This window comes from Bubalus kerabau, chromosome 13 (genome assembly GCF_029407905.1).
Source record: "Bubalus kerabau isolate K-KA32 ecotype Philippines breed swamp buffalo chromosome 13, PCC_UOA_SB_1v2, whole genome shotgun sequence".
Classification (NCBI taxonomy): Eukaryota; Metazoa; Chordata; class Mammalia; order Artiodactyla; family Bovidae; genus Bubalus; species Bubalus kerabau.
This window is the reverse complement of record NC_073636.1, coordinates 38,492,488-38,515,902: the sequence shown is the minus strand read 5'-3', so window position 1 is coordinate 38,515,902 and position 23,415 is coordinate 38,492,488. Positions and strand designations below refer to the sequence as shown.

The 23,415-nt window shown below is 44.0% G+C and overlaps 1 protein-coding gene and 1 non-coding gene across 3 annotated transcripts in view; both read left to right on the top strand.

The window, feature by feature from the left end:
* Positions 1-23,415, top strand: part of SNX5 (sorting nexin 5) — a 25,264-nt gene extending 1,849 nt beyond the window's left edge. For both annotated transcript variants that reach the window (XM_055544058.1, XM_055544057.1), the window contains exons 3-14: positions 8,932-9,036; positions 10,083-10,193; positions 11,019-11,140; positions 12,582-12,705; positions 13,424-13,519; positions 14,654-14,759; positions 14,843-14,918; positions 15,892-15,931; positions 16,026-16,112; positions 18,080-18,239; positions 21,450-21,535; positions 22,690-23,415. In XM_055544058.1, coding sequence (XP_055400033.1) covers positions 8,932-9,036; positions 10,083-10,193; positions 11,019-11,140; positions 12,582-12,705; positions 13,424-13,519; positions 14,654-14,759; positions 14,843-14,918; positions 15,892-15,931; positions 16,026-16,112; positions 18,080-18,239; positions 21,450-21,535; positions 22,690-22,740 — 1,164 coding nt within the window. In that variant the 3' untranslated portion in view covers positions 22,741-23,415. The remainder of the gene's footprint in view (positions 1-8,931; positions 9,037-10,082; positions 10,194-11,018; positions 11,141-12,581; positions 12,706-13,423; positions 13,520-14,653; positions 14,760-14,842; positions 14,919-15,891; positions 15,932-16,025; positions 16,113-18,079; positions 18,240-21,449; positions 21,536-22,689) is intronic.
* Positions 4,254-4,489, top strand: LOC129626287 (small nucleolar RNA SNORD17). Its single transcript, XR_008701899.1, has one exon. It is a non-coding gene; the product is annotated as a small nucleolar RNA SNORD17 (small nucleolar RNA).

The window sequence follows — 23,415 nt, the reverse complement described above, 5'->3', positions numbered from 1 at the left end:
ATAGTTCATGGAATTCTCCAGGGGCTCTTCCCAACCCAGGGATCGAACCCAGGTCTCCCGCATTGCAGGCAGATTCTTTACCAACTGAGCTCTGAGGTTTTTAAGAAACCAACATTAAAATGGTTTTTAATGTTCACCAAAAAAGGGAGTTCCAAATGGGACAAGAGTGAAATAACAGGCGGACAGATCTTGGGCAGACAGTTATATTGCTGTAATATAGCTTTGTTAACTGAAAAGTTTTGCTTTTTTGCTGAAAATATTAGAAGTTCAAATTTTCCGATTGTCTGCTTAGGGATTTCCATGAGGATAGGGGTTCTTCAAGGTTGGCCCCACTAATAAGTCAGGGAGCATAGTTGATCTCGAGGATTTTTAATCCGTCTACAGAACTTTTGGCTCGCAAAACAGGAGAATTGGCCTGTATCCAGTAGCCTGGTGCTTCCATTTAGTGGTTTCCATTTGAGCTGATGGTGTTGATTTGTCCCCTTGCCCAGAAAGCAGTTGCATGGTTAATTTAGTTTTTAACTAATTCTGTACTGATGGGAAAGATTGTGTTATGTTCCTTAAGTTTAGGAAAGTAAGGTTTTGCCAAGTCTAGCCCCTGAAACAGTTAACTAGAACTTTGATACCCTTAGGTTCATCTCCAAGATAAATTAGTGCAGTACTGAGGCGCCGTCCCGTCCCCCCCACCCTGCCCAACAAACACTGGCTGGATCAACATCCTCAGGTGTCTGTAGTTTTTAAATGGTTGGGGGGGGAAATTGGGTTATGCAGAACTTTGTTCCCCTAAGATATTTTATTCAGGCCTCCAGTCATTTGCATGTTCTCCAGGTCTCCTGTTCACCTCAAGGTCCTTTAAACATCACACTTAGATTCCCACCTACAGACTCAGTGTGTGTTGTGATCCTGTGCATCTCGCCAACCTGTGGCAAATGGAGTGTGGGTCCTGATTGTCTCCTGGGGTATTTTTTGACTCTTGTTAGTGAGCTGAAGTCAATGTGCCAATGTACACAGAAGCTTTGTAAGCCTGCTCCCCACTGCAGCCTGGCCTTGTTACTTTCACCTTAACTTGTCACTAGTTGGTTACCTAGGCTTTGGATGGTGTTTTCCTTTTCAGAGCCAGTCATCAGTGTTTCACCTGCTACTGCTCTGGTTTGCAGGCAGTTAACACATGTGGAAGTTGTCTGTAGGGACACCACTCTACCAGCCTAGATGGAGTGTCCTATAACTTATATTACAGGGACAACCTGAATTTTCACCAATACTGTAAAGTCCAGAGTAACTGATTCTTGTGGGCTGGAATTTTCCACTGTGTTTATGCTGCTAAGTCGCTTCAGTCGTGTCCGACTCTGTGCGACCCCACAGATGGCAGCCCACCAGGCCCCTCCGTCCATGGGATTTTTCCAGGCAACAGTACTGGAGTGGGGTGCCATTGCCTTCTCTGACTGTGTTTATGGCATGACTTTAAATTCGAGAAGTATGAGTTCTCAGTTGCCCACGCCTTAGTTCTGGATCAGCAGCTTGCACAGAGTGTCTTAAGATCTCTCTTTGTGAATGCTACCGTGACAGATCACGATCTGCCCACTTGATGTGCTGTGGGAAGAAATGGCCCAGGGAGATTATGCGAGAATTTTTTGGATTCTGAGATCTAAGTTCTCCTTTGGTTTGAGACCTAGTAAGAGACTAAGATCTAATAATGTAGGACTTCAGCTTGAACCAGGGTTTCTTAATCTGAGCACTACTGACAGACATTTTGGGCTTCCTTAGTGGCCGTCAAAAATAAATGCAGATATTGTCAAATGTCTTGGTTGAGAATCACCAGTTTAGACTTTCTAAGATGGTATGGTGGGGTAGGTCAGCTTATGTTAGAGGCTAATCTTTAATGTGCCAGTTTGTTTCTAGTTTTTTTCAGATGTTTGATAAATTCTAAAGAAATAGCATAAAACATAAGCATTGTTGACTGTCTTTGACATTAATAGAATTAGCCTTCACCCAGTATTGAGGAACCTGATCAAAAGATGGTGAAGGGTTCTGGGTAGTGGAGGGTTACAAAGGCTGCTGCGCTTACCGTGTTGGAGTTCACCGGCCACTTTGGACAGTGGAAACCTGAGGCTCTGATGCCAAAGTGGTGTGGGGTAGAATTGAAGTTGACTGAGACTGTGCTGCAGGGTAGAACATGGTTTAAAAGCCTGCTTTTTAAATATGTTGCTCTCTGTTGTCCTGATTGCTTGAGGAAATTAGGATATGGTACCATTGACCAGTGGTGACAGGCACATGCAGTGAAGTTAGGTAGTATTTACGGAAACAACCTTTCAGTGAACCCAGCTTTATAGAGAGAAGGGATGGTGGGACATCTTGTCTTGCATGAATAGCAGATTTGTTTTCTATGGGTCTAAATTGAGAAGTATCTTTACATTACTGTGAGAAACTTGCTCCTTCAACCCCCACCCTGAAAGGATACCTTACCCCCAACACCTGTATATTTTCTGATTAGCCATTGAGTTACTCCTTAAAAAAAAAAAAAAAGATTATGTATTTTAGCTGCCCAGCTCCCTGACCAGAGATCTAACCTGCCCCCTCCCCGCACTGGGTAGCGCAGTCTCAGTCACTGGACCATCAGGGAAGTCCCTACGGAGTAACTCGTAAGAAGACATTTACCCCCCTCTAAAAGGGGAAAGTGAAATTTCTCAACTGTCTCGTACCCCAAAGGCAAAACATAAATACATAGGTAATAGTGAAGGTGCAAGAGCAACTGACTTTCAGTACAGACACTGGGTCCTTGGCTTGACTTCCCCTCTTCCTTTTTACACATTTGGTGTAAGTTGTTCAGACTGATACATGATCTGGAGAGAAAACTGTAGTTTTCTCAATAGTTGCTTATGTTAACCTGTGGTACGTGTTTTCTGTCAGAAGAGTTTATGGTTTACTTGTTTCCGAGGGGTAGCTCCACAAGCCCTTGGGTCTCATTATAGTGCCTGTGGTATGGGGCACAAATGCAAGTGTTGCCAGCCTCATCCTCAAGAGCAGGACATAAAAAGCTTGCATGTTGTGCTGGGGGGTGCTGGGTAGCTGGTGAGTGATAAAATGAGGTTAAAATACTTACATCTGAAAGACCTGGGAAGTGTGGTACCTTTACCTAAACACAAGAATTCCACCAGGAACAGGCAGCCTTCTCTTCTCTCTGTTGCCTTTTGTGTCTCAAACTCAGATGACACAATCCTAAGCTCAGGCAGCTCTGTCCATGTTGCTGAGTAATCTTTATTGGTGGTAAAGGTAAATTTTTTTCCTCAAATTTTTCTCTTTGATCTTGGGTTGAACATAAAGTAAGACTGCTTTGTAAAGAGTTGTGGACTTGATACAGTGGGAACTTTTGGTAGGGAGACTTCATGAGATCAAATAGTAGGTGAAGGTCATTCAGTTGTGTCAGACTCTTTGTGACCCCATGGACTGTACAGTCCATGTTGTTCTCCAAGCCAGAATACTGCAGTATTCTGCCTTTCCCTTCTCCAGGGGATCTTCCCAACCCAGGGATCCAACCCAGGTCTCCCACATTGCAGTCAGATTCTTTACCAGCTGAGCCACCAGGGAAGCCCAAGAATACTGGAGTAGGTAGCCTATCCCTTCTCCAGTGGATCTTCCCAACTCAGCAATCGAACCGGGCTCTCCTGCATTGCAGGCAGATACTTCACCAGTTGAGCTATCAGGGAAGCAGTAGATGAAGGGTTTTAGCCACTCCAGTACTCTGGCCTGGAAAATCCCATGGATGGAGGAGCCTGGTAGGCTACAGTCCATGGGGTCGCTGAGGGTTGGACACGACTGAGCAACTTCACTTTCACTTTTCACTTTCATGCATTGGAGGAGGAAATGGAACCCACTCCAGTGTTCTTGCCTAGAGAATCCCAGGGATGGGGGAGCCTGGTGGGCTGCCATCTGTGGGGTCGCACAGAGTCGGACACGACTGAAGCGACTTAGCAGCAGCAGCTGTGAAAGGAAGAAACTAGTCTGTGTGTGCGTATGCACGTGTGTGGCAGCTACATCCTCTGTAGCAGTGGTATGTTGATTCTCAATAGAATTTCTGTGCTAGGAGATGTTTATAGATCTTGTAGTTCAGCCTTTCACCTTGTGAACTCTTGAAAATAATCCGGATATCTTCTAATTAGATGGATTTCTCAATGAATTTCATCTTAGCCAGTGGATTCATCTTAATCTCTTTGGTTCCATCTTGGCATCTGACTAGCTCATGGGCTTGCAGCCTTGTGAAATGATGATTCAGTTTATCCATTCGCTGAGTGCGCTGCACTGACCTTCTTCCAAGCCTGGGTTCCTGTTCTGGGAACTCTGGGTTACGTGGTTGCCAAATGCCCTGCAGTCTGCTGTGTTCTACTGTGGACGGCTTGTGTGTTGGTGGACTACCGGTAAGAATGGCTGGTGTCAGCAGGGATGGGTCCCTGTGGGCTCATCTCACCAAGATGAGTGGTGGAAATCTGATCACTTGCTGCAGCTCTTTACCTAGTTTTTAATTAGTGACTTTCCGTAGCTGTTATGTTTGTGAGTAGACAGATCTTCTGGAAGTCTTTGGTTCTGTGTTCCTTGAAGACTGAGGTATGATATTGGCAGGGCTGGAATTAAAGGGAGGGGAGAGACAGTAGTGGAGGGAGGAAATAAACCACAGATACAGTGCTACCTGGAAGGGCAGAGCTCTTGTGTTGCTCATAGTTCAGTTTTTCATGTACTGGTGCTCCAGGGGTAAGCTGGCATAGAACACAGACAGGTTTCAGTTAGCTTCAGGGCAGAAGAACTTGAACCATAAAGAGAAATTCAGAGAAAGATAGATGTCATACTAGAATTTCTTACAGAACACTTCCTTCCTGTGAGCTGAAACAGTAACAGAGCAATGTATGTTTCATAAGTATGCATCATGTGAATCTGCTTTCAGAAATTGCTGCAAATCCAGTAATTTGGATTTTCTGCAGCAGAGCGTTTTTGGATTTATTTCCTTACTAAAGCGTATTGGACTGGGCATGGCATCCCTCCCTTTCCAGCTGAAATAATGGCTCCATGCTGCTTACAGACCATGGGTTATCTGTTGTTTTGGTCCTGTCCCCAGTAGGGGTCTTCCGTATGTTAGGCAGTCAGGTGAAGGTATAGCAAAGGAACATCCTTCAGAGAGCGTCAGTTTGATGGGAAGAACCTGGTGTAGCCCGTGCTGGCCAGGTGCTTTCTGCTCCGGGACTAGAGAAGGGAGAGGCACTTAAATGTGAAAGACAGGCGTTTCCTCTGCCTGTGGCAATTTCCGTGTAACATTCACGTTAAGCTGGAAATACCAGGGCTGGCATATTCAATTTCTTGCATGTATACAAAACTGGTTAGATTTAAGTAATGTTCAGCTAGACCTCATTCTAGCAGATGAGAGTCAGCGTGGAGATGGTTTCTTGTTCACATTTTTTTTTGTCATTTGGCCCTATGGCAGTAGTGTAAACTGGAGTCTGTAGCCACTGGTAACGTTTCTTATACTTTATCTTCCACCTAAGGTTCTGAATTTCTGAATTGAGCTTTGTGTGTTGTCCAGCCACAGAGGTACTCTTTGCCATCTCTGAACCGCTTCACCTTTTGAAGAGGGGGTTTTTGCAGATGGTGTTAACTTGGCCTTGTACCAAAGTGAGTCAGGTGCGAGATCCGGACCCTATGTAGCAGCTCAGAACTCTGCAGACCATCCTTTGGCCAGTGTCAGGTGCCCCAGCTCTGATGAACAGGTGACAGAGTGCATGGGGGTTTGGTTTTAGTTTTTTCTCCTTTTCAAGTTCTCTTATCAAGCATTCAGATTCCCTTTCTGGGGGGTCACGAGGCATATGAGATCTTCATTCCCTGACCAGGGAGCAAATCTGCACACCCCATAGTGGAAGCACCAACTGGTAACCACTGGACCATTAGGAAGGCCCCCCAGATTTCTTAAAACAGTTAAAATTTTGTTTTCCAAATGAAGAAATGCTTGTTTACTCCCTATTTTTCTCACAAAGATCACTGTAGTCCTTACTATCAGGGTTAATGTGATAAGTATTTTGGGGACTGAAATTCCACCTAAAACTTTGTATGTGATGCAGTGGTTTCTGTAGAAATCTGCAAAAGAAAGTCTTTTTTTAAACTTGCCTTCCACATAGAGTAAATAAGTTTTAAATTTGGCTCTCACAAGTGGCCTAAGGGGATGAAAACCAAAATTAACATGCTTAAGGTTAGACTTGGTTTTGAAGTCTCCTTTCACACAGTGTCCAGGGGCTGAGGCAGCCTGGGGATGCTTGCTGAAACTAGGGGACAGGTGGTGAGTAGGGGCTTTGTGTGGAGGCGTGCCACCTGCTCCTGTACTCTCCACCCTGTTGGTTTATGTATTTAGCAGGTACTGTGGCATGGGACTGTGGGGTGTTGGTTCTGTTGACAGATCAGAAGGAGTGCTGAGCTTTTAATCACACTGGATACTTCCGGAGTGAGGATACAGTGCTGACTTAGAAGCTTGAAACATTTCGCAACTTTTTACTCCTCTGTGATTTATCTCTGCCTTGTCTGGAGAGCTACAGTACAAGGAAGTTCCTTTGACTTGTGAATAGGGGTGGTTTTTGAGTTGGTGAGGGTTTGCATACTCAGAATTTTGCACCTAACTCTGAAGACAATTCTTTAAGGCCCAAATGCAAACTTTTCATGTTATCTGTTTTGAGTCTTTTTAAAATTGTTGATTGTTTTGTCTGTGGGAGAAGGGTGTTGTATCATGTTGAGGGGTGAGATTGTTCGGACTCTCTTGTGATGACAGCTGGAGAAGAAGCTGGGTGCTTGATGTCTTCTTAAGGTGCAGTCTTTCCAACCTTGAATGGACTCTGTTAATTTTGTGTCCTTATCACACTATCTCACAGTAAAAAATGAAATAGCTTTGCTGACCAGAAAGGAAGATAGGAAAACTGAAAAGTCTGGAGTTACCTGTGAGGTTGGAGGTGTGGGAACAGGGCCGACCTCAGTGTTCACCTGTGAAGCCCATTGCAGCTTTGATTCCTGCTGTGATGAGCCCATGTACATCCGCCTGCGTGCTCCGGCCCTAATTCCAGAGGCAGTGCCGGTGGTGCTTGCTGGCTTATGGGGCTTGGCACTTAGACAGAATTGTCAGCATGTTCAGAAATTGAGAGGAAGCCAGGATTTGTGACCTCAAGGCAGCAGAGTCACAGGAAACGTGGCCCTTGTTGCTGAGCTCAGGAAAATGCTCCTTAGTCCTGGCCCCGGGTCTGCCCTTTCTTTCCACCATTAACCAGACCAGCTTTATTCATGTACCGATTCTGATACATAGAAACATAAGATCAGGCGGGTGGCCAGTACTCTCTGCAGTCAGACTGGTGTGTGTTGTGAGGTCTTTCTGAATACTGTATTTGCCCAGTCATGAATTATCAGGAGGGAGGCTTTATCAGAAATGTGTCAAGAACCAGAGTCGCAGCTCTAATGAAATGAAGTATCCCTGACCTTGAAGCTTTATCTTTGTTTGCAGAGATTTCATGAATGGACATGTGAAAATTAAGCCAAACAAGCAAATATTTCATAGGTGTCATCAAGAATTTATTTGAAATACATGTTTAGGTTGACATGGCAGGAACTGTTAAGTATGTTGTGGTCTCACAAATACCTGATGTTAAAATCAATTCTGGTGGCAAGAACATGAGGCTTAGTTCTTCTAGCTAGGAAAGCTGTTATAAGGCTACCTCTGGTTATTGCAATCAAAATTTTTTCTTAGTTACAGTGCTGAAGGAAAATGGGACGTACTGACTCTTCCTGAGATACTACAAAGAAGTAAGAAGTAATCCCATACATTTTTAGAAAATATATTTAATCTTTTTATACCTGATGGAACCAATTTTTCTGTCTTTGGTGGTTTTATTTTGAAGAAAAGAATTCAGAGGGAAATACTTGGGATCCCTGTTCCCTCATCTTAGTTCTTAGGTCCAATCTCCACTTGGCATCTCCATCTTCCTGTGTTCAGTAACCCAGAGTGTCCTGGCAGCCTCCCTTCCGCTCTAGCTTACAGTTGTGGGCCTGGGGAAGGATGAGATGCTTAATCCATGCAATTTCTCATCTGACAGGCCTTCAGATCCACTGTCAGCCTATCTGTCATAAGAATGAAAGAATTTACCATATTTTAGATTCAGTAGGAATTTTTTTTTAAGGGAAACCATTTAGCCACTTTCCCCCCAAAAATACACTTCTTTAAAGAATTCTTTTTAAACTGGCAAAATTGGAGTTGAGTATTATTTTCCTCTTGAATTTCCAGCTCTCAAAAATCAGGTATTTTTGTTTCCATGGTAGTGCTTACCCTTCTGCTTTATTTATATGTAATCACAGTGGAATTCTGATAGTTTATGGCTTTGTTGGTGTTTACAGTTCATCTCCTGTTCTAGATCTCTCGTATCCTTGAGACAGTCCTTGAATATACATAGGTCCACGCTGGAGTGGATTTTTCTCTCCATCCAAGACCTCACACCACACAACTGTTCTTTGTACCTTCTGTCTCTAAGTTATCCCAGCCTCTAACTTTTAACACCTCTTGAATGTTTTTGTAATTTGGGCATGTATGTAGGAAGTTCACAACTTCATTTTTATCTATTTTAAGTTCTTTTTTTTTTTTTAAGTTCTTTAAGTATCTGGTTAAATGTATTTTTCACACAAAGTATGTAATGCACATGATATCAGAATCATATAGTTGCTTTTCTCAGATTATAGAATTCACTGGACCCACCCATGCACTTAAGAGCAGTTGTCCCCACAGTTGCAGATAGATACCTCAACTGACTTTGTTCTCAATGGTCATGGATAGATTGCTAAAAGTTATTACTAGCTCCCCATTTTTGGATGGATGCTTTTTTAGGACTAAAGTGGACTTGAGACTAATAGCTAAAAAATGTATTTCAGCTGAGATCTGTGTCAGTGGACCTGAATGTTGATCCCTCGCTTCAGATTGACATACCTGATGCACTCAGTGAGAGAGATAAAGTCAAATTTACAGTGCACACCAAGGTAAGTGACAGAATGACTTCAGTAGTGAAAACAGCGCCAGGTTACATCTGTGCTACAGTGGGTGTGAGCCGAAGTGCTGCTGAAGGGTAGTGCTCCTGGGTGAGGCCCCTCCTCACTCTCATCAGATTCCTGCTTCTGTTACAGCCCTGTGCACTGTGGGGGAGCCTGGGGCCCACTTTGCTGGTGTGAGTGTGGCTTGTGCTCCACCTGAGAAGCACACCAGTCCTGCACAGCTCCACCTTTGTTTCTAATTTGCATGCATGGCAAATGCTTGCTTTTCCCATCTTTGCTCAGTTCTTGGCCATCACCCAACCTATTATGATTCAAGACTTTTTCTCCAAATTTTAAAAATTTTATTTTCAAGTGTAAATGATTTACCATGTTGTGTTAATTCTTCTCCAGGTTTCTCATTTGACAAAAGCACTATGCCAGTCTGAAAACTACAGAAAGTTTAACTTCTCAGAGCCCTTTCAGGAACATTTTAAGCCTTTCTCCTTCCATGCTAGTTAAGTGTACTCCGTGCTTGTCTTATGCCGGGCACTGTTTTAAAGGGGTTACATGGACCTGATTTTCTGGACATGATTTCCATTATGATTTTTTCTGATGGCCATCTTACAGGTGAGGGTCTGAGGTACAGGTCTAGATAAAGTGGTATAGGCACAGTGTGAGGCAGGACGTTTGAGCGAGAGCTCTTGGCGGGTGCCTCCCCACTACATGTGTGTCCCTGAGGTCCTCTCCCTCGTGGGTTTCTCTGCTGCCCTGGTGCGTGATTAGCATACCTGTTCCTCAGGAGGCAGTGTGCGTATATCTGTGTGAGTCAACCTGAAAGGTGGAGCTGTGTGACTAGAATTCCTTAAAGAACACATGGAATCTTAGCTCTGACTTTCCTGGTGGTAGGGAGGTCGTGTGTTGCCACTTTGTTCTTTATTAGATCTCTTAAAAACCAGATGATTTATTGTGCATTTTTCCCATTGTGCACTGCATGAAACCCAAACCACTTTTTTGGAAAATGGTAGTTAACTGTCACTTTGTTTTTTTCTTTACAGACCACACTACCCACGTTTCAGAGCCCAGAGTTTTCCGTTACAAGGCAACATGAAGACTTTGTGTGGCTACATGACACTCTTACTGAAACTACAGACTATGCTGGGCTTATTGTAAGTGCATTTTGAATAATCAGATAATTATCGAAGCAAGTTTCTAATACTTTGCTATTCATTTTGTTTTGAGAGATTTACCCACTTTGTATAATGGGTTGTGAAAATAGTCTGAGTTCATCTGTCAACTAGAGTATATGTTAGCTGTTACTGGTAAAGTCTAAAGTAAGTGAAAACACTGTTAGAAGCACAGTTTTATAGTCTACAGTCTAAGAGGGTAAGCAGTTCCGTGGTGTACCGTCTTGTCTACTTTTGGGTGTGGCATTTCCTTTCAGCCGTCAGGTTGAATTGATTCCTGGTGGTGGTTGGTGTGTGTAGTCTGCTGAGAAGGCAGTTGTCTTTGTGCTCAGCTGTGGAGAGTTGATGCCTGGCTACAGAAAGAGACTTAGCTGATTTTAAAGGACAGAGAAATGTGGCTTGACCTGCCAGGCCAAGAATCTGGCCAGATAGTTAAAACAAAATCAGTACTGAAGCTTATGTTTTAAGAATCTTCATGCAAAATTATAATCTTTTGTCCTGGGATAAAAAAATTCCTTGTAAGTCCAGAGGTTATTACCTGGATGCTGCGTCTTCATTGGTTTTATTTTAGCCTTGGTTGTAATATATCAATTAGATAGTTGCAGCAGGATATACAGTTTGCCTTATAAATTAAGTTGTTAACCGAACAGATGTCAAAGTGAGTGCCCAGTTGTAGGAAGGACCCTTCTTTTTTAAATGGCCAAAAGGAACGAGGGTAAGAAAAAGCACAGTTGACTTTCAGAGAGCCCCCCTTCCTCCGCCTCCTGTGGGGTGAGGGTGCTCAGGAAGTCAGTGCCTTGCCTGCAGATCCCGCCGGCGCCGACCAAGCCCGACTTCGATGGCCCTCGAGAGAAGATGCAGAAGCTGGGAGAGGGTGAAGGGTCAATGACAAAAGAAGAATTTGCCAAGATGAAGCAAGAGCTAGAAGCGTAAGTGACTTTCCTTGATGGGGCCCTGTCTTCTGAGGAGAAAAATGACTGTTGTACAGCAAAGAGAATCTGCCAGCTAAGGTTTTCAAGTGTAGCAGTTAATGACTTGCATGGCTACTGTCAATGAGTTGCATGGGGATGTGGGGGCCTGGTCTGTAAACGATTCCCTGATGATACTTGGAGAAGGAAATGGCAACTGATGCCAGTATTCTTGCCTGGAGAATCCCATGGACAGAGGAGGCCTGACAGGCTACGTACAGTCCATGGGGTTGCAAGAGTTGGAGACGACTTAGCAACTGAACCACCTGGTGATACTGGATAGACTTATTTTTCTCTTTGTAAACAATGCGAGTCATGGAATGTTGGTCTGGCAAAGTGAAGAACTAAACCTTTGACTGTAATGTACAAAAGCTTTCTTCCCTGACGTTTGTTTACTGGAAATACAGTTGAAATTAGATTGTAGCAAATGCTGTTAACAAGGAAGCATTCTAACAATGGCTACATTGATGGCTTGAAAGAAGTCCAGGTCTGCAAGAAGCTTATTTTAATCTGATTGTAATTCTTTGAAACAAAAATGGATTCTTTATGCCATAGTTGGAGACTTGCACGAACTATCCTCTTGCTCCTTCCTCTTGCCCTTCTCCTATTCATTGGGGTCCATTTCAGCAGTTTTTGCCAATATGCTGCCACAGGCCCAGGTGAGCTAGGCCCCCGGGCTCACACTCCTGCCAGGCCCACATGGGCAGCTCTGAGGATAGAGCACCAAACTTGCAGACTTGGTCTTCTGCTGTTGAGCGTAGAGTGTGTAGGTTGAGATAAAGCCACTTTGTAATTTCTGATAGTTCCCAGCTTTGTTAGACACATGGCTGTGTACATGGCTGCAAAATTAAAGGACTGTCATGGTTTTAAAGAAGCCATTGTTGTGTGCTGTAATTGCACGTGGGTTTGGGCTTGACAGATGTGTCCATCAACTCTGGTTATGTCACTTCCCCTTCCATGCTGCTGCTGCTAAGTCGCTTCAGTCGTGTCCGACTCTTAGTGACCCCATAGACGGCAGCCCACCAGGCTCCTCTGTCCCTGGGACTCTCCAGGCAAGAACACTGGAGTGGGTTGCCATTTCCTTCTCCAACGCATGAAAGTGAAGTCAGCTCAGTCGTGTCTGACTCTGTGCGACCCCATGGACTGCAGCCCACCAGGCTCCCCCGTCCCTGGGATTCTCCAGGCAAGAGCCCTGCAGTGGGGTGCCATTGCCGGCTCCTTCCCCTTCCATGGCTATTCCACAAATTCCCAAATGAGAGCTGCCTCATTACCTAACTGGATACTGCATTACGCCAGGCTGCTTGGGGCCGGTTCAGGTGTGTGTAGCTGTGGGGCAGCGCGCTGCCATCCCGGGAGTGGTGCTGGGCGGTGGGCTGAGCGGCACGTGTGCCCTGTGTTGCAGGGAGTACCTTGCTGTCTTCAAGAAGACGGTGTCTTCGCACGAAGTCTTTCTCCAGCGGCTCTCCTCCCACCCTGTTCTCAGTAAAGACCGCAACTTCCACGTGTTTTTGGAATATGATCAAGATGTGAGTCATTTTAATTGCATTTCCACAATCTTAATTGCAGTGTACAAAAAAATACATATTTTCTGAAAAGTTGACTTTCAAAGTTGGATTTCCCTTTTCCCCTTCAGTTAATTTTGGGGTTATTTGAAAGTTGATCCACATTAGTTTTCTTCATCGAAAGGGGACATATGGTTGCCTTAAAAGAATACATTCTTTTTCTTCATTATATATGAGACAAGCACTGACTTACAAATTTCCTCATAGTCTTCTAACCAGTGAATAATAGCATAACAACAATTCTACCCAGAATTTAAGGGCACTAAGAGTTGATGCCTAGATAGTTTTTCAAAGTATCTCCAGAGTCATAGAATATGCAAGAGACTCTGGGCCAGGAAGATCCCCTGGAGTAGAAGATGGTAGCCCACTTTAAGTATCTTGCTTGGAAAATTCCATGGACAGGGGAACCTGGTGGGCTGTAGTCCATGGGGTCGAAAAGAGTCAGACATGACTAAGCACGCACACACACATGAGACTTGATACATAGATGGTTTTTCAGAATACCTCCTGAGTCAGAATTGTCACCTGTCCTTAGGTTTAGTTTTGTTTGACACTTTAGATGTGGTTACAGTGGGGTTAAAGGTGTCTTGGATGTGCTTATACTAGTGAACAGTTACTTGGGATGTGTTCAGAACTTGATGGAAAATATATGTACCATTAATTATTTTGAATTTCTTTTCAGCTAAGTGTCAGGCGGAAAAATACTAAAGAGATGTTTGGTGGCTTTTTTAAAAGTGTGGTGAAAAGTGCTGATGAAGTTCTTTTTTCAGGAGTTAAGGTAAGTGGCCTTTAGCTGTTTAAGAAAATTCTCTTTGTGTGAATAGGTGACCTTTTCTTTCTTCAGAATAGGTATTTGTGAAACAAATGGTATTAGCTTCTCAAAATGGAAATATTTTCAAGTTTTGGTTATTTTTATCAACTTACTGAACTTTGGCTCATTTTCCCAAAATACCTGTTCTTTCCCAGGAGAAGGGGTAAGAGCCTCACTCTTTGGTTTTTGTTGTCTCCTTTTCTGTAAGGAGATGACACTCAGTTATCCTTAAGAAAACAAGCTACGTGGCCAGTCTCGGCTGTCTCCACAGCTGCACTGTCCCTGTAGCCCCAGCCTTGTGTGGAGTTGAGCGCCTGACTGGTGCGGTGCCCTGGCGTAATTAAGGGACAGAGGTTTCTGTTCTGTTTACACCCTGGATTTGTAGGCCTTTAGTAATGAAGAAAACATAAAACATGAGAAATAATTTTACCTGCTTCTTTTTATACTGTGCTGCTAAGTAGAAAGTTCTAAGTGGCACGTTTGGCTCACGTTACTTCTGCTGGACAGTGCTGTTCTGGAACATAAATAGATGTCCAGGTTTCTCAGTAGCAGCCTAGGTGTGGTTTATTTCTTTGCTCCTCAGTTACTGTCTGGTGTCTGACTTTGCCACTTGTGGTCTTGAGTAAGGAGACTAGGATGTGGGTAACGCAGGCCTGGTCAGAAGTTTGGAGGCTCTGGGGCTGTCTCTAGGTGGCGGTGAAGGTGTGCTGATACCTGTCTATAGTAGGGGTGTTCAGCATCCCTGGTCAGTGCCCCCCAGATGCCAGTATTGCATCCCAGGCCATGTTTCAGAAATGCAGGTATCTGAGACAAGGTAGCAACCCACCTAGCCGGACCACCACTTTAGTGGAATTGCTGCAGGAGGTCAGCAAGCTTTACTGGGCTGTGCTAAATGGCTCTTCAAAATGGTTCTCTCGATGTTTCTTGCCAGCCTTTCACTTTGGCTAATCCCTGGTGTGAAATGTTAATTTAAAAAATTATTTAAATTTCGCTGGTCCTTAGAGGTTAAACTTCTTATGCCCAAGCTTATTTTTAAAATATAAAATATATATTCGTATGTAGAAGTTTTGCTTTTTTGAAACTTTTTTCTTTCCCTTTTAGGAGGTAGATGACTTTTTTGAGCAAGAGAAGACTTTCCTCATCAACTATTACAACAGGATCAAGGATTCCTGTGCAAAGGCTGACAGGATGACCAGATCTCATAAAAGTGAGTGCACTCACCCACTAGCCCCCTACCTCTGCTCAAGTGCCAGCTCTGTTCACATGAAAGGACTGCCCTTGTTCCCACAGATGTCGCAGATGATTATATCCACACCGCAGCCTGCTTGCATAGCCTGGCTTTAGAGGAGCCTACAGTCATCAAGAAGTAAGTTTTTGTTGGGAGACATTTTCTCTCATCCCCTAATTGAAAACTGTTGTGCAATTAAGAGTATAATGGATAAGGGCTGCATAGTTCAGTTCTGTCCTGAGTACAAGCCCATCGAGGGTGGATGGTCTCCAGCATGCATTTTATACACCCTCCAAACAGGAGTACTTCTAAGCCATCTATAGGGAAATCAGGGCACTTCTGTACCAAGTGTGGTAACTGTTGTCAAGGACTTGATTGCTGTCAGACATATATGTGTCTGTTTTGTGGGTGTTTTTTTTTTTTTTTTTAAAGTTAATTTTTGACTGCTCTGGGGCTGTTCTCATCATGGTGCGTGGACTTTGTGTTGTGGAGCTCAGGGCTCTAGGCATGCAGCCACAGTAGTTGGGCACACAGGCTTGGTTTCCCTTTCACAGCATGTGGAGTCCTCCCAGACCAGGGATTGTCTCCTGTGTGGGCAGGCAGATTTCTATCACCTGAATCACCAGGTGGTTTGATTAATTTGATTTGGAGTTGTCACTGAGTGAGATTCTTAAGCGTCTCTGTTCAGGTTATTTCTGGTATGAGATGGTACAGTTGGCCCCCTCCATATCCATGGGTTCTGCATCTGCAAACGAGAAGAAACTGCAGATAGAAAAACATTTCTTAGAAAGTTCCAAAAAGCAAAACTTGAATTTGCTGCACATCAGCCACTATTTGCATAGCATTTACATTGTACTTAAAACTGTTTGCATCCATTTACATTTTATCAGGCACAGGAAGTAATCTAAAGGTGATTTAACATATATAAGAGGGTGTACATGTATTATATATATCAGGAGCTTGAGCATCTGGATTCTAGGGTCCATGCAGGGTGGGGCTGGGTCCTAGAGCCACTGCCCAGCTGTTACCATGGAATGCCTGTTCTACTAGGCCTGGGCTAGTCGGTGGTAGTATATTTAAGACCTTAAGTCAGAATCGTGTATATTTGCAGGTACCTGTTGAAGGTGGCTGAGCTGTTTGAAAAACTTAGGGTAAGGATTTTTACATTGGTCTTCATAGTAGACATTTCATAATCTGTAGATTTCTTCTTAGATGATGGTGGCCTTTTGTTTTGTTTTTTAACAGAAAGTGGAGAGTCGAGTCTCCTCAGATGAAGACTTAAAGCTGACGGAGCTCCTGCGATACTACATGCTCAACATAGAGGCTGCCAAGGTGAGGGCTCCTCCCAAACAAGGCCTGGTGATGCAAGTGTATTCTCTGGGTTAGAAATGAAGGGAGATGGGAATTTGTTAGGATCATTCATGTAAGTGATGTCACCCTAAATAAAGAAGTAAACTGAGGCAAGCACCAGTTTATTCAGGAAGAGCAGAGAAATTGCATGCCGCATGGGAAGCCACAGGAGATTGCATTGAAGGTCTGGAGTGGGCTGTACTTTGGGGCAAGGAGTGCAAAGACAAAGAGTTTGGGAAGGCATGTCATTGGCCTGAGGGCACTGGTCCTGAGCAGAAGCTCACTGGCTGGGCGCTCACTGCTCGGGAGGGGAGGTCAGGCTGGGTCTTCTGTGCATCAGGTGTTTGTGGAAGTTAGTCTCTCAGTTCCTTCGTCCTACTCTGAGGGTGCGTGTGTCCCCCAGGTTCAGATCTTCTCAGGGACGTGCCTTCTTAGGTGTGATACCAGGTCCTTAGTGTGTGTTCTTCAGGGCCCTGGAGCAGGAGGGCTGGTGCCAATAAGTGTTTGGGGGAGTTAATACAGACAGACAGGAGTTTGGGGAGTTAATATGCTGCTGGATGGGGACATAAGTGGACATACACCTACGGGGCTCTTTGTGAGGCAGGAAGGGCTTTGGGGTTTGTTATCTTATTGAATTGTAGTTGTCACTGCATCCTTTGACTCATGAAGCATTGCTTAACCAAAAGCAAGATGAAGTGTAAGCAGAGTGACATTTGGGAATGGAACATGCATTCTTCACTGTCCACACTGTCCTGACAACATGTTTAAATTATTTTTATTTATGTCATCATCTTTCAGTCACTAAGTCATGTCCAACTCTTTGCGACCGACCCCATGAACTGCACACCAGGTTTTCCTGTCCTTCACTATCTCAAATTCGTCTGTTGCTCAGACTCATGTCCATCCAACCATCTATCCTTTGTGGCCCACTTCTGTCCCCAGTCTTTCCCAGCATCGGGGTCTTTTCCATTGAGTTGGCTGTTCACATCAGGTGGCCAAAGTATTGGAGCTTCAGCATCGGTCCTTCCAGTGAAGGTTCAGGGTTGACTTCCTTTAGAATTGGCTGGTTTGATCTCTTTGCTGTCCACGGGACTCTCAAGAGTCTTCTCCAGTGCCACAGTTAGTATCAATTCTTTGGCTCTCAGCTTTCTTTATGGTCCAACTCTCAAATCTGTATGTGACTATAGATGAAAAACCATGGCAAAGTGGTGTCTCTGTTTTTTAATATGCTAAGTTCATCATAGCTTTTCTTCCACGGAGCAAGTATGTTTTAATTTTGTGGCTGCAGTTATGTCTAGTGATTTTGGAGCCCAAGAAAACAAAATTTGTCAGTGTTTCCACTTTTTCCCCATCTATTTGCCATGAAGTGCTGGGAACTGGATGCCATGATCTTTTTTTTTTTTTTTTTTGAATGAGTTTTAAGCTAACTTTTTCCTTTTCTTTCACCCTTATCAAGAGACTCTTTAGTTACTCTTCACTTTCTGCCATTAGAGTGGTATTATTATTTGCATATCTGAGGTTGTTGATACGATTTTTATATGAAATGTACTAAATTAGGCAGCATAAAATTTTAAGCTAATGGGGAAAGGTCATCAGGAAGTAAAAATTCTTTTCCCCATAGTTTAGTTTTATTTTAAGCGATTAGTTTTTTGACATGTTTTCTTTTGGGAAGTAACCCTGTGGTCATCACTGTTTGGTTCCTTCTCTTGATGCATGTTAGAGAAGTCTGGGAAGACTCAACATTGCATTAATCAATTGCCCTTCCCTGCCTCATGTTGTGATCTTAAGGGGTGGAAGTACATGAGGTGGCTGCCGTCTGACCTTTCAGGCAGTAAACCAAGGTACTTGTCTGGTTCTTAGAGACTTTAACTGGTCTTCCTGTTCTGTTCTAGAGATTTTTCAGTATAGGTTTAACTACCATGTATCATATCTGTCGATTTGCCTTCTAGGATCTCTTATACCGACGCACCAAAGCCCTCATCGACTATGAGAATTCAAATAAAGCGCTGGATAAGGCCCGGTTAAAGAGCAAAGATGTCAAGCTGGCTGAGGCACACCAGCAGGAATGCTGCCAGAAGTTTGAACAGCTCTCTGAATCTGCAAAAGATGGTGAGTGAGGCCACTTCTTTCTTTTTGCTTTCTTTTTTAAAAATATTTTTATTAGCTCTGTCAGATCATCGTTGCAGGATGTGAGATAATTCCGTTGCTGTGCGTGGACTCTAGTTGTCGCACGCTGGCTGGCTTCGTTGCTCCTCGGCACATGGGATCCTTGTTCCCTGACCAGGGATCCAACTCATAGCCCCACCATTGCAGTGCCGATTCTTAACCCACTGGACCTCCAGGAAAGTCCCTACTTGCACTTTTTATTGGGAAACAATTTAAAAAGTTTACAGAGAGAAGTTGTCCAAATGGTGCAAAAGATGCGCACATGTCCTCTATGTCACCTGCACACGTTCATGAGTTCCTACTTGTGTGATTTTATAAACATATCTGGGTGGTTTGTATTTTAACTGTTTGAGATTAAGTTATATCCTTAGTCGTTTTATCTGTAAAAACTTGGCTATGTTTCTGCAATACAGTTACCAATGTGGGTTGCATTTAGTTTTCACTCTAAAATCTCCCTTAATCTGGAAGGAACACATCTCAGGTTTAGTTTGGTTTTTTTGTTTGTTTGTTTGTTTTGGTTTTTTTAAAATCACATTTGTCTTTTGGAAGACCAGTTTCTTTTTACAAATATTAATAGATGTCCCTTAATTTTGTCTTGTCTATCTCCTCACGATTGGGTTCTGGATGCTGTGTAATTGTGTCCTTTCGAGGGCATCACATTTGAGGATATGTTGAGTCCCTCATCCCCTCATATCTGTGTGTTTTGATGACACAGTCAGGGGTTTGTCCACTGTGTACTTGACTTTTTTTTCCTGCGAGCCGCTGATGAACAGACTGTAGGAGCCAGTGTGAGACCAGGCATCGCCCTTCCTCCCGGATGTAGCCGAGGCAGCTACACTCCAGCCCTCCTTTTCCAGGCCAGCCTTCAGTGCTGTCTACCCTTTATTAGCACAAGCTTTCCCTTCTCTCCCTTACTTTTTAAAATCATTTTTACTAGAATTCTGGATTCCTATTTTCCAGAAGTTTAAAAATTTTTCAATGTATTAAGCTATTTTGGTGTTTCTACTGTCCAGAGTGAGCCCATGGGCATGCCTTTAAGCTGGCGTGTCCTATGACACCCCCGTATTTTTGAGCGTTTAGATACTCTGTTTTAGTCTTAGACTTCTACTCCAGCCCTGAAAATCACCATCTCTTCCAGGAGCCCATATTGAGCACTCTGTGTGTACATTGCTTCTGGGGTGGTGCTTCTCCTAGACCCTTCCACTGACAGTGAGGAAGTGTCAGGGTGTGTGCATACACACCTGCTCCTCAGGGATCATGAGTCCATGATAGTGACTCAGTTCTGGTCCATCTCCAGGGTTCTTTCTTGCCCTCTACCATTCCTGGATAATGGGCTTTTTAAAACAATTTAGGACTTCCCTGGTGATCCAGTGGTTAAGACGCCACACTTACAATACAGGGGGCACAGGTTCAATCCCTGGTCAGAAAACTTAGATTCCACATGTCAAAAATAAGAAGATAAAATATAGTTTTATAACTTTATTGGGAGATGGCATACCATTTCCATTAAACATGAGTGTAATAGGTGGCCTTTTCCTAGGGGATCTCATTACCGTGAAGCTCTTGGGGGCCATGGAACATAGCAGAGCAAAAGTTGAAGACTGGTCTTACAGAATGTGAATGTGCATTACGGTGGACGTGTACTTGATTTCATCCTCAAGACACCCTCTCCCTTCAAAACTCTAGGTTTCCGTGTGAAACCCATATCTCATCATAAGACTGTTCTCTCAGAACGTTCCCCTCCTCTGTGGATCTGGAGGGTTCTGCTCCTTTGTTTTGGCTGAGTCTGGCCAGGACCATGGGGCCCTCCCTGGGAGGAACTGGGCTTCTCTGTGCAGAATCTCTGCTCATGGCCTGTGGACACGCCCATGTGGCTGCCCTTGGGATTTCTTTTGGAGAGGCACCTCCTCCTCGCTCAGTTCAGTTCAGTTCAATTCAGTCGCTCAGTTGTGTCCGACTCTTTGCAACCCTATGAATCGCAGCACGCCAGGCCTCCCTGTCCATCACCAACTCCCGGAGTTCACTCAGACTCACGTCCATCAAGCTGGTGATGCCATCCAGCCATCTCATCCTCTGTCGTCCCCTTCTCCTCCTGCCCCCAATCCCTCCCAGCATCAGAGTCTTTTCCAATGAGTCAACTCTTCGCATGAGGTGGCCAAAGTACTGCAGTTTCAGCTTTAGCATCATTCCTTCCAAAGAAATCCCAGGGCTAATCCCCTTCAGAATGGACTGGTTGGATCTCCTTGCAGTCTACTTAAAGTAAAATTCTAGCTTAAAAAAAAATAGCTAATTTAAATGTATAAGGAAAAAGGAGACTTCAAAACTACCACATTGAAATCTCAGGTAATTATATAGACCAGAGTTAGTGGCTTTGATAATTTTTGTGTTTTTCTTAAAATGGTGCCAATTTAGGCCGAACTCTATTGCGGAAGGTTTGTGCTGATGGCATTTGATAAGCCTGGGTGTACTGCCTGTAAAAGTGCAGTGTCCTGTAGGATACCAAGATGAGTGGCTCTTAGCCTTGTGCCCCTAGGTTGAGGCTCTCAAGTTGTGGCTGACTAGATGGGAGCTGTTGGACAAGCACAGCACAGTAGGCAGGCATCCTGGGAGACGGATGGGTGTCTCTTGAGTTCTGTCTGGTCCTGGAGGGAAGGAGGAGAGCTTATTATGACACTCTGCATGACCAGCCTGATTAATATCTGAACTACTGTCATTAACGTCAGTATGTTTCTGAGTTTTTACGTGGCTCTTAACATGACATTTCTTTTCTACTCAGTGCTGTGTAGATAAGGTTCGAAAGGGTGAGTTTGCTTCTCGGACCCTCAGCACCCCCTTGGGCTGAGGGGGATTTGATCAAAGGAAGTTTAAAATAACCCATAAAAAGACCCTTGCTGCAAGTCTGTGTGGCCCACCCCCTCCCCGCCCACTCCCCACACACACTGCATCCTGGAGGGAAAAGGCCAAGCAGCTCAGCTCAGGAAACCCCAGGTGTTCAGGGATGGTTTCCATGTCAGGTGTGTGTACCAATGGCAGAAGTGAAAGGTGAGGTGTGGTGGGAACCAGAGCTCTGGAGATCATTTTGTTTGTGAAAATGAGGTATGGAAGTTAAAGATGGAAATTGCTCAGTTTTTCTTGGTAAACTTTCTTTTGTAGAGCTAATCAATTTCAAACGGAAGAGAGTGGCAGCGTTCAGGAAGAATCTAATTGAAATGTCTGAACTGGAAATAAAGCATGCCAGGGTAAGTCTTATCTTCACACGAGTCAGTTTTGGAGAGTGTTTTTCAAATTAACTTCCCAATTCACTATTCCAGTATCGTCATGCAGTGGGGGCTGGCTTTGTGGCTTAATCCCCTGTGGGTGGATGAGAGCCACTTGATGGAGTATTTTTTTCCACTGCAAACCAAAAATCTGAAGTGTAGTCTTGATGAAAAGCTGCTTTGTGAGAAGAGCATTCTTGGTGGCAGTTACCCTGCTTCCCTCCTGATGCCTGGGCCATGCTGTGGAGGGCTTGTCCTAGTAATTTGTAAGCAGCCATCATAGCAATTGCAAGCTTAAGTTTGCCAATTTGCTAACTTTAGACTTCTGATACTAATTCCTTTTTGATTTTAAAAGGAAGAAAAACGTCCTTATGTATGTAATGTGTGTAGGATAATTTAGCCCAGAAGAGATGGAGAGCAGTGGTTCTCAGTGCTGGAGCACGTTCGAGTCCTGCTCGAGCTCTTCAGGGTTTTTGTGCCCACGCCCAAAGCTCTTTGGGAGGTTCCTGGGTGCAGCTGATGCTGACCCCCTAGGGTGCTGTCTGGTCCAGGGCGGTTGGGTCAGTGTCACTGCTCATCTGCACTGGTTAAAGCAGGGAGACTGGACATTTGTGTGTGTGTTGAATTCCTTTATTTTGACCACAACAGAGATGTTTCCTCGCTTGGTTCTTCCAGTCCTACCGTATCTGACCTTCTAAATTGGGGTTTTAAAGTATCGTCTGTGTGTCATTTATACGTAATGTCCTGAGTATTCTAAGTTATTTGAATTCCTTTAAAGTGAGAACTTCATAAAACATATCCCGCCAAGTCCTATGTGAATATTTATCATTTGTAATCTCACCCACAACTGATTTTTAGCAACTTTTTATCCAGTCTTTCCAAGGCCTTTGACCTCTCATTTGTGTCATGTGTAGGTTCAGCCACATCAGCGGGATTGGCGTGGCTACAGTGGAGCAGACCTGGGGTGGGCGTGGGGTGAGGGTGCTGAGGGCAGTGACCAGGCCAAGGGGACTTGTGGTTCAGGTGTCACTGCGTGAAAAACAAGCACCAGCCCAGACGTCCGTGGGTCTGAGGCCTGAGCTCAGGTGACTTGGAGGTGCGAGGTCTGGAGCATTCACTGGATTCCTTTCTTCCAGAACAACGTGTCCCTCCTGCAAAGCTGCATCGACCTGTTCAAGAACAACTGAGTGAAGGACTGAATGTGAAGAAAGCCAGCATCACTTGCACTTAAATCATTACCACAGAAGATTGATTTGATTTATCTTGACTTCAGTTTATAATTATGTGAATACATATTTTGATTTCTAAAGATCTTAACACTTAACCATGTTGGTTTAAAAATATTTCTATTGCATGCTCCTTGGACATAACTAATCTTGATGCAGTTAATACCTCAGTGGGTAGAATCTTAAGTACTGGGTTCTCCTTTAATTTGTAGTAATGAAGAAGGGGTTCTGGAGCGAGTGTAATCAGCAGGGGCCCCGCACCTGTCATCTCCAGTTTCATGCACCCGGGTCCCTGTAATTTAGGGTAGGTGCCTGTTAATAGCAGATGAGTCAGCTACTTGTTGCAGGTAACAGACATTCCATCCTTTTGTCAAGTGATTTTCCCCTTTCTTACTCTCACAGATCGGTAGTCACCTTCAGTTGTTTGTACTATAACAAGAGCAAGAAAAATATCATACCTTTATATATACCCTTTGCAACTCCATTTTTGTAGCTGGGATACAAATATTTGTGGGGAGAGGCTTATCCTGAAGGTATAAGAACAACTAATGTGAACCCCTCCCTTCCTGGTGGGGGCACAGTATGTGTGTGCTTGGACTTTTTATAAAGCATCCAATAAAATAATCCATGCTCTGC